At 38.1% G+C, this 17220-nt stretch overlaps 1 protein-coding gene across 3 annotated transcripts in view; it reads left to right on the top strand.

Annotated features, from left to right (window-relative positions):
• Positions 1 to 13963, top strand: part of TBC1D30 (TBC1 domain family member 30) — a 51457-nt gene extending 37494 nt beyond the window's left edge. For 2 of the 3 annotated variants that reach the window (XM_041411333.1, XM_041411335.1), the window contains 6 exons: positions 768 to 936; positions 3782 to 3887; positions 9115 to 9227; positions 9397 to 9536; positions 11117 to 11323; positions 12918 to 13963. In XM_041411333.1, the coding sequence (XP_041267267.1) occupies positions 768 to 936; positions 3782 to 3887; positions 9115 to 9227; positions 9397 to 9536; positions 11117 to 11323; positions 12918 to 13699 (1517 nt within the window). In that variant the 3' untranslated portion in view covers positions 13700 to 13963. Of the gene's footprint in view, positions 1 to 767; positions 937 to 3781; positions 3888 to 9114; positions 9228 to 9396; positions 9537 to 11116; positions 11324 to 11541; positions 11599 to 12917 lie in introns of all 3 variants that reach the window. The other variant, XM_041411334.1, reaches the window with a different exon arrangement.
• Positions 13964 to 17220: the final 3257 nt, after the last annotated feature.

Genomic DNA, 17220 nt, shown 5'->3' with positions numbered 1-17220 from the left:
AGTTGGGAAGATAAGTGCACCCTGCATTCCACTTTAGAAAAGATCTGCTGCTATATTCCATGTGTCTCTGCCCAAACAAACAAATGGTATTAAGAAAATATTTACTGTTTGAAAGTGTTTTCACAGGGTGGCCTTCAGTGCGTAAGTTGATACTGGGATGTGCAAAGTGTTCTCTGAGCAAAATGAAAAAGTAAAACTTTAGAGTTTCCTCCTGAAATACTACATTTTGTTTGAAACTTAACAAGTACACCAGGATATTAAAATAATAGATATGACTTTAGAGAGACAGTCACCTTCACCGTATCACCATGTAGATAAAGACTTATGCCACTTTTCACTTTTTTGGTGAAAAAAATGTAATTTTTTTACCAAAAGTTGGTGGTTTTTTTTTTTTTTTGGTTTTGGTTTTTTTTTTTTTTTTTTTTTTTGATAGAAGCTTTTATTTCATATGGCTTTGGGGAAGGAGAAACAGTCTTTTTGAAATAAGGGAAAAAAGTGTTATGGTGTATTCCAGGGTTTGTATTTCAAAGCCAATGATTCTGCTTAGTTTTTTGCAGTGCAGCAGAATGGAAGGTGACTGTAATTTTTCAGTTGTTATTCTCAGCTTATCTTTGGACAGCTGCAGGCTAAGTAAGTTTTGAGCAATAACAGAGGTGCTAGAATGTCTGGTGGATTTTATGATGCAGTTTCTACTCCTTATAAAATGATAGTAAATTGCAGTTACTTCAAGTAACCTGGTTTTTGCTTGTTTGTTTTTTTAACTTCAGGAGGCTATGAACCCCCACTTACAAATGTCTTCACAATGCAGTGGTTTCTGACACTCTTTGCCACCTGTCTGCCTAACCATACAGTTCTGAAGATCTGGGATTCAGTATTCTTTGAAGGCTCTGAAATTATACTGAGAGTAGCTTTGGCTATCTGGGCAAAGCTGGGAGAGTAAGTGGCCATTTTTATCTGATTTTTCTTTTCAGTATGAGCCATGTTTAACTTTTGTTTTCCTTAAGGTGTTCTCAATTCTAAACAAGATACAATCTTTCAGGAGAATGATTGTTTTGAAAAAGCTGCAAAAAGGACCTTTATGGTTTCTTAAAAACATGTGATTCTGACATCATGTCAGAATTGACCCTTTTTGCAGAAAATGTCTCCAGTTGTTGGAGTTGTCTGTGTATATTGTCTTTGTGCTGTGTTAAGAAGTTGGACTTTCCTGAACATAAACTTCTGAAGGAACTGATACATATTCTGTGGAAAGACACACAAAGAGATTTGAGGGTGACCAAGTAATTTAGTTGCATACCTGAAAGTGGGGATGTTAATTCCCTTAGTTTCACTTAAGGAGATTTAAGGATTTGAGCTCACTGGCTTTGCCCAGTACAAGAGTTCAGTGTTACTAAGGGAGTGACCCTGTGGTATGGGAGTCTTTTCTGTTAAGGCCTGAAAATTAATTTTCCTGAAATTCTTAGCTTTTAGGCACATTTCAGCCAAGTTTCTGTTGTAGTCCTTTGTGGCCTTGGAAACTCACCACATGGCCAGAACACAAGAGATGGTTAGCTCTTCAAACTCCTCTGTTGTCAAAGGAAATATTTGTGTTCCAAAGAGTTTACAGTGCTCCCAGAGAAATGAGTTTTGTCACTGGCTTCAGTTGGAGGTGTGAGCTCTGACAGGTCAAGCAGATGTTAGTTCAGCTGGAAACATTTTTCAGCTGGCATCATGAGTTTTGTCACTGGCTTCAGTTGGAGGTGTGAGCTCTGACAGGTCAAGCAGATGTTAGTTCAGCTGGAAACATTTTTCACAGCAGCTGCATTGATTTTTATTTTTTTTTTTGTGATGTCTATTAAAACTCGTCTTCCTTTTCTCTCTGAAATTGAACCACTGGGATTTATGTTCTGTTCTGTCCTTGGAGGTTTCATTTCCTTTTTTCTTTCTGAATAAATTAGCACTGCAGACCAGTTGCATTGTAAGAGGATTTGTTTAGTACATTTAACTTTTAATCTGAAGAATAATAATTAGAATAATAATTTCTTGAAAGCTTTTTTTAGATTCAGGTCATGAATGAAACTTGCATGAATCATTTGCATTGGGACTAAGCTGTATGTAGTCACATAGTGTTTTAGATAAAAAGTTCTTCCAGTAGATCTCTGTATACTTAAAAGTTATAATTGTGAATGCTACAACTCATAACATGATAAAAAAGAAGTTACTACTTTGAAGATTTTACCATAAAACTTAAAGAAAAAATTAAACATGTTGTAAGAAATTGAAAGGAACAGAATCAAGAAATATGTAAGAATGTGTCTAAGAGAAATAAGCTGATCACACTGCACATCTTGTAACTGTTGTTTGTGAGGAATGGGAGAAGGTCTGGTAAAAGACTGGGCACTGAGAAGATTGTGATGTTTTTATTTTTCTTTGTCCACCATTAGAACTAGAATGGGGGATTTAAAGAGGTGGGCCAGAAATAGTGTTTTAGTCTCATGATCTTCATACTTCTCAAGATTAATTCTCAAAATGAAAATAGGGTGAGAAGTGCATTTTTAAAATGTAGGTGGCTCAATCGTATTTCTGTTTTGAGGGGGGCTGAAGGCATGGGGAGGTTAAATATAGGTGCAGCAGAGAAAGCAGTATGTGAAGGTCATGAGAGACTGAAGGTATCAGGGCAGGTAAGCCATAAGTTTATGATAATTGGCTACATGCCCACTGTTTATACTACTTTTTAATTTTTTTTAGCTATTTAATCATTATTTTATCCAAATTTTGTTAAGATTTCAGGAGTTTCATAGCTCAGTGATTGTTATGCACAGATGCTGAAGATCAAGGGAAACTGCTTCTTCTATTGCTTAGGAAAAAAGGCAGTGTATTTTTTTTCATCATTCCAGCATCTGGGTTTTGGAGGAGGGGCTACAATATGTAGCCATCAAAGCACTTCCTTGGGATATAAGAAAAACAAATTTTTCACTTGAAAGGAGAGATGTTTAGCAGCTGACCCTAATGTGTGTAGAACAACAACTCACAAAAGCATATTACTCATATTTCTCTTCCTCTAGATGACACTCTGTGTGTTTAGAATGATTCTGTGCTTTTAGAAATGTAAAGAAAAGTGCAGAAAAAGTATCCAGTTGAACCCCCCTTCCCAAAACAAGGCAAACAAAAGCACCCTACCAAAGCAAACAAATAACCAAAACCAACACAGTTCCCATCCCCAGTTCAGAAATAGCATTCACAAATATGATGAGTGAATTTTCCTTCATTGTGTTTTATGTTAATTATTTTAACACAATGACATGAATGAATGTGCCTATACTTAATTTATTCCGCAGGAATGGTTTCTGGCCAGTGAATATCTTCCTGTCTGACAAAGTTCAGACAGTGAATTTGGCTATTTGGTGCATGGTGAAGAATGGGTGATGAGGTAGTCAAAAAATCTTTATGTTCCCTTTTTGAGCTGATAAGAGAACCCCTTTGTGCTAGTAGGAGGCAAAATGTATTGATTCTTGTGCTGTAGAAGTGAAAGGGGCAGAGGGAATAGCCTGTCTGGAGATACATTAATCTGTTACCATGAGGGGTCAGGACAGTAAGCTGTAGTCAGTGCATCTTTTTACTGCTGCAGCTTTTCCAGTGTTGTGTGCATAGTTTTATTATTTGGAAGTCTAGGCAGAACTGCAAATAAAAGTTAAGCTGTCTAACAAAAATGCATATTTTATGATGACAAGAAAATCAGTTTTGTTTTGAGCATGTAGAATCATATGTAAAAGTCAAATAAAAACCAGTATGTATTTTGATGTAGGCAAATTGAGTGTTGTGAAACTGCAGATGAGTTTTACAGTACTATGGGCAAGCTGACCCAGGAGATGCTTGAAGACAGTCTGATTGACAGCAATGAACTTATGCAGGTGAGTAATTGTGACATAATTAATTTTTGTGTTTTCTCTGTTGATTTCTTCAGGTCTTGATTTCTAACAAATTACATTTTTCTTCAAATACTGCAGAAACCTAAATTCTCCCAAGAATAAAAGTTTCAGATAACAGGGTTGAGCTAGCATGTCAATGAAACAAGTAGATCAGCTGCAGTTAGAGCTAGAATCTTATTTTTATATGAAATGTAGAGAACCACTAGGTGTCATTTAACAAAAATTGATTCTATGTTGACAGCTGAGTCTTTTGGGATATAATGCTCAATTGCATTTACACAAGATGTAGAATCTTTAGTAGTCACCGTTTTTAGGGAGTTCTTTTGCCTTATTATTATGTTTTGGTGAGTTTTTTATTACACTGTGTCCTTTCCATTCTGCAGACACTGTGGGAAATAAGGGTTTATGAAGCGAGAAGTGTATAAAAAGTCCTTCACGATTTAAAAAAAAAATCAAAACATGAACAGTCAGTAATGTACTGTAAACAAAGACACTTTTAGATAATTGCAGTGCCTGAATTATTAAAGCATATGCTATTGTATGAGAACAAAGACCCACATTGTTCTGGGAAAGGAAAGGGCCTTTAGCATAGCAGGTAAATTTATTTATTTATTTACAGTTACACTTTTTCTTGTGATATTTTTAAGATGTTGCCTACTTAGATGCTTTATAAGGACTTCATGCTACAGTTTTGGAACTTTCCTTTTGATGAGTTAGAGCATAGTGATCAAATGAGAGCAAGTACAGAGAACATAATTCACCTGAAACTTTGTGCCTGACTTAAGGGACAGAAAAAAGTCAGTCTGTGAAGCTACAAAAGTTTAATAACCATTGTTAGCAGGTGACTTCTATTACCTATTGTTGAAAGACTGTGTTGAAATACACTATTTTCAGGTTTATTATTTTGGTCATTGTTATTTTGTCCTATGAGGAAGCTCTAGGAATGGGAGAAGTGAGTGTTGTGGCTTTGTTTTGCTTCAAAAATGGAAATGCAGCTGGTCAGAGGTACTCACAAGCTTTTTAAAAAAATATTAAAGTTCTTCACAAGACAGTTCAGATAGTGAGGATGTGTAAAGAGGGCAGCACAAGCTGACAACTTCTCATTGTGTTTCAGTTCCTGGTCTCCAGTGTGGTACAAAATCAAGATGTGGCATTTGTGAATAATTTTGGGGAAGCTGGGGTGGTCTTTTGTGACTGTGGATTTCTTTCTTTGCTGCTGCGTGTAAAAGATAAGGCATGGGTAATTTACTGGTTGGAAGGACTTTTTTTAACTCTTTCAATTACAGATACTAGCAAATTAGCAATCTTTTTGTGCTTGAGTAAAAAATTAGTATTTGGCACAATACATACATGTTTTCATAGTGTATGTGTATATTTTATGGCACTGACAGGAGTATTAAGGTAGGATGGCATTGCCACTGATACGGTGAATGTGGCAGGTTTAAGTTCTGTGTATGGAAGAGCAGTGTATGTGGTTTATGTGTGTCCTCTCAGTTGAAGAAACCACAATATAGTTCACATAGCTTTCTGCAAGTCAAAGACAGGCACTGGCAGTGTAGCCATCTCTGAGGTCTCCACTCTTTACCCTAAGTGGAAAGAATAAGGAACTACAAGAGTTTAGCATCAGGGCATATAAGTGCTACCATGTATCTGGTTGGAGAAAAAAAATTAAGAAATACGAACCATTGCATTAATGAAAAGATCCAAGCTGCCTGAACATACTGTTTTATAAAATTGCTTTAAGCTTTTTCAGAGGAGTCATCCAGAGATGCTTTGTTTTCTTTTTTGTTTTTCTTTTTTTGCTTTTCCCCTAATAAATATCAGAATTATTAATTTGCATCTGATATTTTTTACAAGATGGCTCAAGGACTAGTATCCTACGGTGGGGAAAGGATTATAATAACCCACTCTGCCTTCTCTACACATTTCAGAAGAGCTTGCTGGTGGCAGTCATCTCACTTCTCCTTAGACTTGCATAACACTTATATTTGCATCTAAACTACTTGTCCAGGCTCACTTCAGCGAGTGTAACAGGCTCTTCTCAACCACTGGAAAATGAATTGTGCTCTAAGAGCCTTGTTTCTTTTAGGAGTTAGAGGAGGGAGGTACAGCTGATCCTTCAAGGGAAGTGTTGGCAGAGCAGATGTCTAAAGTAGAACAGAGGACTCATGTCCTCATTCTTTCCACCAGCATGTATAGTTGCTGCAGTTTGATTGCTCCCATGCAGACAGTACCTATAGTTAGGATGGGAGCCTTAAAGCTTTTGCAGATTTGGCCCTTGTGTGACAAAAGTTCTTAACGTTTACTGAGGAGAGCATGAAGGCATTGGAGGAGCAAGCCAGTCTACAGTTTCCTCCTTTTTCAGATTGAACAGTTTGGGTGAATAAAGGGTAAGTGCTGTACACATCAGATTCTAGGCTGGGTATGTATTGGTTCCAGTGTGGAGACAGAAGGCTGTACATCAGGTGTCTGCAGATATTCTAAGCAGAGTGTGCTAGACTGAGTCTGTGCTTCCATGCCCTATCAGAAAGTGAGCATTTTTATAACCAGCTAAACTGATTCAGTTTGTACACCCAGGAACATTGCAGCACAGAGGAGATGAGAAGCCAACTGGAGGAGAGGCATCCCTTTGTATTTACTAGAACGGAGGGGAACAGGGATTAATCCTTCTGTGGTACTCTAGTATTTTGGACTATCTGCCCAGGCAGTTGCCCTGATTTGATGGTATTCACTGTTAACTTTCTACTTGAGTAGCACTTTGTCTGCTTTCTTTTGGGTTTGTTTTTGCTTGTGCTTTTTGTTTTGTTTTCTTAATCAAACTGAAAAGAAAGAAGATCCTTAAACCAGTGAGGGGAGAGAAGCTATGGAGAGAAGTATGTTTGATAAGTTGTCTGCAAAATGGTTTACCCTGTTTGGAAGCCACAGCCCATCACCTTCCATGTGGTGTTCTGCTGAGGGTGTAGACAGCTTTGCACTTTTAGAGTAAGGCAAAGGATTGTCAAATGATTTAAGGTGAAAATAGAGGGGTTTTGTCTTTTTTCTTGTTCTCAGGATCTGTCCCTTATGTAAATAAGATGCTAAGTTTGGCTGCATCATGCTTTCATGTAGGCTATTTCTCTCTGGGACAGGTCCCCAGAATTAACCAAATGGCACCCGAGGCTGTGTAATGACTAGAAAAAGAATGCTTTGACTCTGAATTGACACTGGGAGGGTAGCAGAGGTGTTGGCTGGCAATATTTTTTTTAAATTTCCAGTGGAATTGGCACTGGCATAAAATTTGTTTTGTGGATCTCTTAGCCAGGTGATAACAATAGTTATGTAAAAATACGTATGCTAAATGAAAGAACTTGTAGAAGATGTGGAAGAGACACAGAATGAAGACAGAAAAAAGCTAAAAGCATAATCTGAAACAGTAGGTAGAAGGAGCAAATGGAGGAATTGGAGTCGACTGTTTTACTTAAAGGGTAACTAGCATATGGAACAAGTTACCTGAGAAGGACATTGACATAAGGAGTAGAAATAAATTCCAGACAAACCTCTGGAGAGAGTTGAAACATATGGAAAAAAATTAAACCCTAACAGGAAAGTCTGGTGGAGATCAAACAAGCAGGCAGACATGTTGGGCTGGAAGTAGGTCTTTCTCCAGTTCATAAAATCCCTTTGTCTGGTAGAAATGGGAAATCACTGTGCAGGCCCTAGGGAATATGCATCTTTCACAGTAGCATTGTAGTTTAATGGAGTGGCAAAACTTCAGTTCATGCTATGGATTTTTGAAGGCATCTTCCTTTCCTTTTGAAGGCATCTTCTTTTCCTTAGAGGCTGTGCATGGCTTGAACTGTAAAAGCACTCTCACACAGAAGCCTGTTGAGGGGCACTATTGCCCTGTCTCTGATTCAGAGAGGACTGCCCTTCCTGCTCCTCAGTGCTTACATCATTGCCATTAACTAAACTTTTTTCCCTCCTTATGTCAGGAAATGTCTAGTACTGAATTTATGTTTGTAATTTTCCTTAGTGTACTTAGCATAGAGAAGGCATGGTTCAAGAATGGATTATGTAGAAACTGTTCAGAATTTCCTTTCATCTTAATTGAGGTCATTTGCCTTCAGATGAAAATGTCCTGACTTAAAAGCACAGGAAAAAAAATATATATAAGCAAAGATTTACTGTCATAGTTAATGAGAAAATTTTATGTTCCTGTCTTTCAAAAGATATTTAATTTTCAGGATGTGGAAAAGCTTTAATATTTCAGAGAAACTATAGGAAATTATATATATATTTTTTTTTCTTCTGACACGGAGACTCAAATTATTTGGCAGTTATTTGAAAGTTCTGAATAGTGAACAAAAGCTGGGGAAAAAAGGCAACTAAAGTATGTAGGAACAAATCAGCAGTGATATTGCATTGAATGTGATGTATTTTTATGCCAGGTTGGCTGGTGACTTACAGTAAATATAATGCTGAAAGGAAATGCATTTGCAACTATGTATCTTTTAAAACTCCGAGTATTGATGTAAAGAAAATGTATTAGCATTTTGATGACCTTGTTTTAGAAAAACTACTACCTTTACCCCACCAAATCCCACCTTTATCCTCAAAACCAACCAGTAATCCAAACTAGAAACTGAGAGAAGAAAACTTGGATATGTTGGATCCTTCCTCTTTAGTGATGATTTTTGTGCTGGTGTGATTTCCTTCACACAAGCTCTTGAGATTGTAAATAATGAACCAACTAACAGTCCACATCAGTGAGGATCTGCCCCTTCCTATCTGTGCTAATACTTTGTTGAATACTTAAAAAAACCCTAGGTCTTCTGGAAAGATCCCCAAATCCTAAATGATGTGTTCATGTAAGTGAAATCATAATTGGAGGAGGATTTCTGGTGTGCTGGCAAGAAGGGGTTGATAATAATTATTAAATGAGTATAGGAGTTGTAAAGGATCCTACAGCTCATGTTATCAGTTCCCTTTTCTTTTTTTTTTTTTACCAGAACTATCTTTCTAGTGAGTCAGTCTTTTTTTTTTTTTTTTTCTTACAGGAAATACTGACTGAATCATTAAACTAGACCATTTTCTTACAGCACGTGAATGTGCAAGAATGTGCAGCCTTTAATCCTGCAAGACTGTGGAAATCTGTTAATGGAAAAATCTTTTGTGAGACTGTTAATTAAAGCAAAAAGTTTTTAAAGTTGGCTTTTTTTTCACCCCCCAGACTGTTTACACCATGGCTCAGTTTCCTTTCCCACAACTGGCAGAACTGAGGGAGAAATATACATACAATATTACTCCTTTCCCTGCAGCAGTAAAATCAACGTCATTTTCAGGGTAAGTTTGAAATGCACTGCTTATGGTGTATAGAGTTATTGTTTACCCTTTGCAGGTGAAAAGGCAGGTGGATTCTCCCTTGTATTCTTCTAAAAAAGATAAAAATGCTTGGTAATGTTCACATTTAAGAATGTATCTTCCTTACTTCTCTTATGTTCTCTTTTGACAGCAGGTTAGGCAGAACCAGAGACAGCGATGAAGAGAATGACTTAGATGATGAAGACTCAGTTGCTAATGCAATTGGCTGTCTTGGACCATTAAGTGGGTTTTTGGCACCAGAGCTCCAAAAATACCAAAAGCAGATGAAAGGTAGAAGTGACTTCTTTAATTTTGGAAAACACAGTTAAATCTATATGACCTGGTAGAAATTATCTGCAGTTCTGTCTGTGAAGGCTGCTATGGAAAATGTGTTTTCTATGCACACAGAAGTTACAGCAGGTACCAAATGACTTGCTCTGTGCTCCATGAAGATGTTGCCAAAGCCAGGTTGGAAGGCTATAGGTGTACAGTAAATGATGGTGTGGGTTAAGGATTTGGCTACAGTAATGGTAGCAAAACAACCCCATAGTGTTACACACACAGAAAAAAAGAAGCATATGTGCAAAAAATTCCACCCTAAATCCATACCTATTTCTGAGACAGCTGTTAAGTAGTCAGCATTTTCTGAAGGGTGTTTCTTTAATAAATAATCTTGATCTTTATTAACATATGCATGGCTAACACTGGAACCAATCAGCAGTGAGTGAACTCTGCAGGTGATTTCACTGCCCTTTTGGCCAGACCGTCATATTGTTGTATGTTTTGGATATATTCAAAATGTCACCATTTTTCAAATCCTTTTGCACAGAAATAAAATTTCTTGACAGAATTGTATGAAGGCCAGTGCAAATTCTCTATAAGCTGTAGAAAATGCTGATCCATACAAGAAAAGCAGTAATCTTTATGAAATGGTACTGGATCAACAGTCATTTCACAGTATCTTGGGAGAGGCCATCTTTATTTATCCCCACCTTACCCTCAAAAAACCCCAGACTGGTGTAACAAGTTGCTGTTCACACTTCATCATTCTTGTGGCTTGGTTTTGCTGAGACCTGTAAGCTGCAATTCTCCTCTTGATTGCTGTGGTGTTTTGTTTTTCCCTTCCTGGGGGACTCTCCACCTGCTGCTTCAAGCTAGCACTTAGTCAGTACATCAAACTGCTGTTGCAAACTAAGCCAAAGACAAATAAACATTCCTTGAAAAAGAATTATCCTCCTGACCCTGTAGTGCCGGGTTGGTGCATCAGAAACAGCTGTGAAAATAAACTGCTTTGCTGCTAATGCTCTGCAGCTGTTGGTCAGAGACACTCTCAAGTTTTCTGATCCTCAGTTGCTCTGTGCCTATCCTTTTTGTTGCTACTAGCAGCTTTCTCCCTGTGGTATTCTGTTTCTTGATGCTTCTTGCTGGTAGCACTAGGTTGGTGGTTTAATCTCATGCCTGCTTGACTGTAACATATTTTATAACTTGCATTTCTGGCCTCTATGACAACAAGTATCTTTAATAATCTGTTATTGACTTACTTCAGTGGTGGCTTGATGTACTTTTGGATATTTGAAAAGCTGTGCTTACAACTTTGCACTGCCATGTTAATTAACTTTTGTACTCTTTAATCTCCCCTCAAACCCCTGCTATTCTAAAGCAGTAGTGCTATTTATAATACTTCTTATTGTAAATAACACAGCTTAGTTAAATACACATATTATAATAAGTTTTTAATTGAAGACTACAGTTAAATAAGATGGTAGGAATCAGACCCGGACTTCCCTTGGAAATAATCTACAAAAGTACAGATGCGTCTTTCGAGTATGCCAATTTACTGCTCACCTCCACTTTATTCCCTCCTTCTACAGATCAGAATGAAGAACAAAGTCTTGGTTCCAGTAACATTGCAGAATTAAGTCCAGGAGCAATAGATTCATGCAGAAGTGACTATCAGACTGCTTTTAACAGCATGATGATGGAGCGTATGACCACTGATATTAATGCACTGAAAAAGCAATATTCCAGGATAAAGAAGAAGCAGCAGCAGCAGGTTCACCATGTGTATATCAGAGCAGGTAACACATCAAAACGTGCTTCATTTCCTGATTTACTGCAAACTAACTCCATCAGGCAAATGACATTTTTTACATTTAACCAAATAGACACAATAAGAAAGACTGATGAAATAACATTATAGCAAACGATGACATTAATGATATAGCATTAGTAGTAAAGTGGGTACCGCTTCATGCAGACAGAAACAAGAAGGTGATATTTTTTCTTCTTTTATCAGGATCTGAAGATGATGACCCTGGGGTTTTCTTAGGTCCCAGGGACCAACTAAAGAATGGTATTTAAAAGTGGCTTTGCTATCTGGGTGCATTGTGTTGATCTCTCTGATTAAAAAACTTTAAGTCTTTGGCATTCTTGGAATTGACATATTGATGCACTGAAAAAATTGAATGCAGAGATGAGGATGCTTGAGATAATGTGGCAGGTAGATTCCTAGCTGGTCTGTATTATCCAAACTCCTCTGAATTCATCTGGGCATGTCAAATTATGCAGCTGAAGGAACTAGCTTACGTGTTCCATTGTGGCTGGCAGTTTCATTAGCCATAGTGATACTGTTGTGAGGACCAAGCTGGACATCAGTCCCTTATTTAACAACCCATGTTATGGAGTCTGTCTCCCTAACTGTCAGAGTCAGCAGTGCAAGGGTTGGCATGAAATGCATAGCTGAAGGTTTTACGGGGTGTACAAGCTGAACACAGCCCACCCCATTCATTCCTCCCTGCTTAGGTGTCATCTTTCTAAGTTCACTATTGAACCATGCACATGGGTCACTGTGGAGAATTGTTGTTTCTCTTACAGATTGTCTAAACTTGTGCTAGCAGGAGCATTGGAATACATGGAACTGCAATTTGTTATGTACATGGTTTAGAAGGATTTTTTTTTTAAATATTAGTGAAGTGTTTGCTTTGAACAGAGGCTGTAGCCAGCAGAAACAGTGCTAACAGTAAAATGTTGATTCCCAAGGATGCCAACCGCTACCTTCCACACACAAATCTTTCTAATCTTACTAATCATGATACAGGGCTGGGTTTGTCATTTAATCAAACTGTAATCTAATCACTAATTCTGAGTCTACTCCACTGGCTTAATAAGAGGTGGTTTTACGCATTAAAAGTACTTTCATTTGTTTTCTGTTTTCCACTCACACAAGCCTCATGGAGAGACTTGTGTGACTGACCTCATATGGAGACTGAATTGCCTCTTGCTGTTGGAAGAGAAATGAAGGAGAGGGGAAATATCAGAAGCCAATATTAATGTTAAATTATCAGTTTTAGTGCAATTCCAAAAATCAAGAAGCTCTTTTTTAAAATTAAATATTTTCATGGTATTCCTGGCTTGGGGCTTCCCCATAGGTGCAAAGCAGTGAGGGAGGGCAGAAAAGCCTTATATAGAAGGTGCTGTTTTGTGTTCAACTCTAAGACATAAATGAAATTCAGTGACGATTTTTAAATTTGGTTTGTTTTTTTTAAAATGCATTCTGTCCTACAAACCTTTGCCATATCTCAAGAAAGTATCAAAATTTATGGTAGATCCTTAGAACAGTAATTTGTTTTGTTCTTTAACAATACTGTGTTTCTTTTAAATGCTTTCTTTCAGACAAGGGGCCAGTTACCAGCCTCCTCCCTTCTCAGGTAAACCATTCCCCAGTGATAAACCACCTCCTTTTAGGAAAGAAGATGAAATTGAATAACAAGTCTCTCAAAAATGCTGTTATTCACATCCCAAGCCATGCTACGGGGAAGATGTCTCCCATTCCCCAAGAAGATCTTAAAACAAAACTGAACTCTCCATGGCGCACTCACATACGAGTTCATCGGAAGAACATTGCTAGGGCCAAAGGACAGCTGGGCTATGGAGATACTGTAGGACTGATAGATGAGCAGAGTGAGAGCTGTAAAACAAATAGTCTTGGTGCAAAGGACGAGACTTCCAAACATTCTGACATTGGAGAAAGAGAAGAAGGTGGTTTGGATGACAGGACTACTCGGAAAGCTGATCAGCAGTCATCTGAGGCAGACTCTACAGAGAGCGGTACAAACGTGTCCATGGTTCAGCTAAAACTGGAAGCACTGGAACTCACCTCAGATACCCAAACCGATGTGGAGCCAACATCCCATCAATCCAGCCAGCCACGTTTATCAGAGTCTTCCACTTCATCCAGAGACAGTGGAAACCTGGCTAAATCGCCCCAGCTTGGGAACCCAAAGCCACAAGTCTTCAGTCCTTTTCCCAGTGTCAAGCCTCTTCGAAAGTCAGCCACAGCCAGGAATTTAGGGCTCTATGGCCCCACTGAAAGAACACCAACTGTACACTTCCCACAAATGAGCAGAAGTTTCAATAAATCTGCCAGTGGCAGCAGCGGGACAAGGAAACGATGATATGCTGCTACTTACTATTTCTGACAGCAACAAAAGAACTTGTATTGCCTTTTTTTTAATGTGTGCATGTGTACGTGCGTCCCAAAGCGTTTCTAATTGCTAGTTAAGTAACAGGGACAAAAGTGATTAGCAGATATATAAATATGTGTCTTTGAAAATTGTACTTCCATGTTGTTATGGGATAGATTAGTGAAGATGCACTCTGGCACCCTATTGTTAATTCTGACGGTCCTGTATAAAATAAATATTAATTTGCAATGTGAAGCATACTCTTTCTTAAAGTCTAACTCAGACATTAAATCACCAGCTGCCTTTAACCCCTCAGCCCCCCATGGCTGCCTCCTGTCTAGCTGAGCTCAAAGGACCAATTGTCCAGTGCAGCAGACAGGTGTAACAGTTTTTGTGACTGTTAAGCAGCGTCCCCATCCGACCTCATCATCATACTCTGGGAGTAGCTGGAGAAGCCGCAACAAACAGAAGCACAAGCAGCCCTAGCAATCAAAAGTGTCACTTTGTGACATCTGTCTTCAGATATTCTTGAGCAGCATTTTGTGCTTCTCTTCCCACAGCAATTCTCTGCTGATACTATTTTTAATATAGACCTAAACACTGAGCATGAGCACAGCAGACATAAGTCCATCCACAACACAGGTTTGCTCTTTGTTACAGGTGTACATACATACATTTCTGTTACTTACTGCTGGAGAGTTGCAGCACTGTAAAATTAGGAATTAGCTACAACTATTTGTATAGTTGTATGATTATTATTCTGATGCATCTTGGCTTCAATGGATTTAAAAGCTATTATCTAGATTAGACTTGTAGTTAAATAATATTTGCCAGCTTAGCAGTAGGTAAAATATATGAATGCTCCAAAGTAGTTTAGGGGTTTAAATTCTATAAATAGAGTGATTAGATACTTAGAGTGCCACTTCCCATTAAAAGCCAACACATCAGCCACTATGTTAGTGGGATGTGCCCTCGGGCTTCCATGTCTTGGTTCCTTTTTGGTGTGAAAGAACGTTATAAACTGAGTATTTATTTCCAAATCAAAATGCAGAGCTGATAAATACTGTAAGACAAGTATTTATATGTATATAACAGAGCCAGACAGGGAAAATAAACCTAGATAATTCAAAGTCATGATTGCAAAATCAAGTCATCAAACTCCAAGAAATTCAGGTTATTCATAAATCATTGCAGCTCTGTCAGATGGTGTGTACTGACTGTGATTCATTACCTTGATTCTGAGTTTCCTGTGGCATGAAAGGGCCAATATTTTAAACTGCGGTAATGATGAATCAACACCATTGTATGTAATATCTTACTTGCTTAAAAAAATTCTTTGTTAAATTTGCAAATTAATATATATAATTGTCTATGAATGTATTCCATAACCTATATTATGTGACACCAGTTTTACTGTATACCATAACTTATAAGCTGTACAGTATACTCTGTTCATTGTTGTGGGAACAGTTTTATTTTGCTGTTGTTTCATATAAATGTATGCATATAAAGTAATATACAACTATGAACACTATAATTATAAAACAGATGTAGGTCAGAACTTGCCCCTGCCTTATTTCCAGGCGATAGTAGTACAGTCACTAATGATTACTTACAGCACTCAGTAAATTTAAAATAATGTAGAATTTTGTCTCAGATTATTGATTGTATGTGAATTGTTTTTGCACTGAATTAGAAGAAATGGACTTCTTAAAAATTTTCCTGTGAATCATCCTCCCCAGTTTTTCTTAGCTTCAGTGTATCACATGGCTGTATGCTGAACCCATACAAATAAAAGGACTGTCAGTCTGTAAAACCTGCTAAAATGGTCCAAGTATGTGCATGAATTTTCAACATCTTATGAAGTAAGCAGTGGGAAATCAGTGAATTATGCATTGATATAGGTCTGGGGAAAGAACAACACATTCTAATATTTCAGAACAAATAGTAATTTACAAGTGTTCATTCAGGTCTTGGACTTAGGATTGAGGTGAAAGAACCACAGCTGCACAGTGCATTAGTTTGATGATGCTTGCTGCAGAAAATTTTCTTAAAGTACTACTTGATGAGAAAATAGAATGTTGTGTTACCTACCTCAAAGCTACATTTCTATACCTCAAAGGATACTTGCTCTCTACCGGAAATGCTGTTGGAACATACAGCAAAAACAATTTCACTGCTCAGTACTGAGACAGAACATTAAGATGAGGTCCAGAGAACCAGTGAACTCCAGAGAAGTTTCCAGAGAAGTTTCCCCTTATTTTTCCTTAAAGAATCCCTTGAGCAAATGAGCTCTAGTGATGAAGCAAGTTGTGCTTGGAAGAGTGACATCGCAGCACTGAGGGTCCTGGGATGTATGATGTTGGGAATCTGCTCCATAAACATTTTGTTCTCCTTGAGCCTACTTGTTCTGATGTTCTCTTCCATGTGATCAAATGACATTTCTGTTTGTTGGGGTTTTTTAAAATTCCTAGAGTTTTCGTTTTTGGGGGGTTTTTTTTGTGTTTTTTGTTTCATTGGTTTGTTTTGTTTTGGTTTTTTTAAGGATTTTAATAGGAGCATGTTGACTTTTACTTCTGAGCATGTGTTTCACCATCATCAAATGAAAGCTCTCAAAGGACAGGCATTTGATTCCATTTTGCAGACCCTTACAGGTCTGCAAGTGGGAACAGGTCCACAGCTATTCAGAGATTATTAAAAATTTTCCATCCTTTGGGGTTAAAAATAGCAGATAGAAGAGATAAGTTTTTCAGAATTGCTGTCAGCAAAAACTGATTTCATCCACAACTGCAGCTATAGTGCAAATTTAATTTTGTGTAACTCACAAAAATCCTACCTCCATTCAAAACAGCCTAAGTGGTTACTAGAAAGGCAGCAAAACATTATTTCTTGCAAAAGTAAAATGCAGCCCTTTACATAGGTATTTCCACCTGAGGTAAAAGCTCATTTTCAAAATTCAAGACTTAAAATCTGTATCAAACTTTCACAACATCTATTTTAAACTGTGTGAAATATTTCATACAGAAATAAGGTGAGTTGTTTCACTGTACTGCAGTTTTCCTTGACCTTCCTTGCAAGCAGTTATCTTGTGGCCATCCATGGGCAGTAGTAGCATCTGGCTGAGTGGCAGGGAGCCAGTATCATCTGACAGCAGCTCCACTCAAGTATGAAGAGATAGAAAACTCATCCAAATGCATCCCTATCCTAGTCTATGCTTTGTTTGCTCCAGTTTTGCTTGGTTTTTATTGGTGGAAGGTTCATTCAAGGCAGGGGGTTGTCATAGAGGCCTGCCAGTGATTTGAGATGTGCAGTCATGCCAGGACAGCACCCTCAGGCTGTGTGCCATCAGCCAGCAGGGACTGGTGAGGTGACTGATTTCTCAGGCAGCCAGAAGCTGCTGGGACACCTTTGAGCGCCTCTGTGTTAACAGCACCCTTGGGAAGGTGGGCTCCTTTGTGGGAGGGGAGAATCCAGCGCACTGCAGGAAAATGCACGCGTGGAGGGTCTCTTCT

Source organism: Onychostruthus taczanowskii, unplaced genomic scaffold (assembly GCF_017590055.1).
Source record: "Onychostruthus taczanowskii isolate IOZ18803 unplaced genomic scaffold, ASM1759005v1 scaffold35, whole genome shotgun sequence".
In the NCBI taxonomy this organism is placed as follows: domain Eukaryota; kingdom Metazoa; phylum Chordata; class Aves; order Passeriformes; family Passeridae; genus Onychostruthus; species Onychostruthus taczanowskii.
The sequence above is the reverse complement of the archived record's forward strand: the minus strand, read 5'-3'. Positions and strand labels throughout refer to the sequence as shown.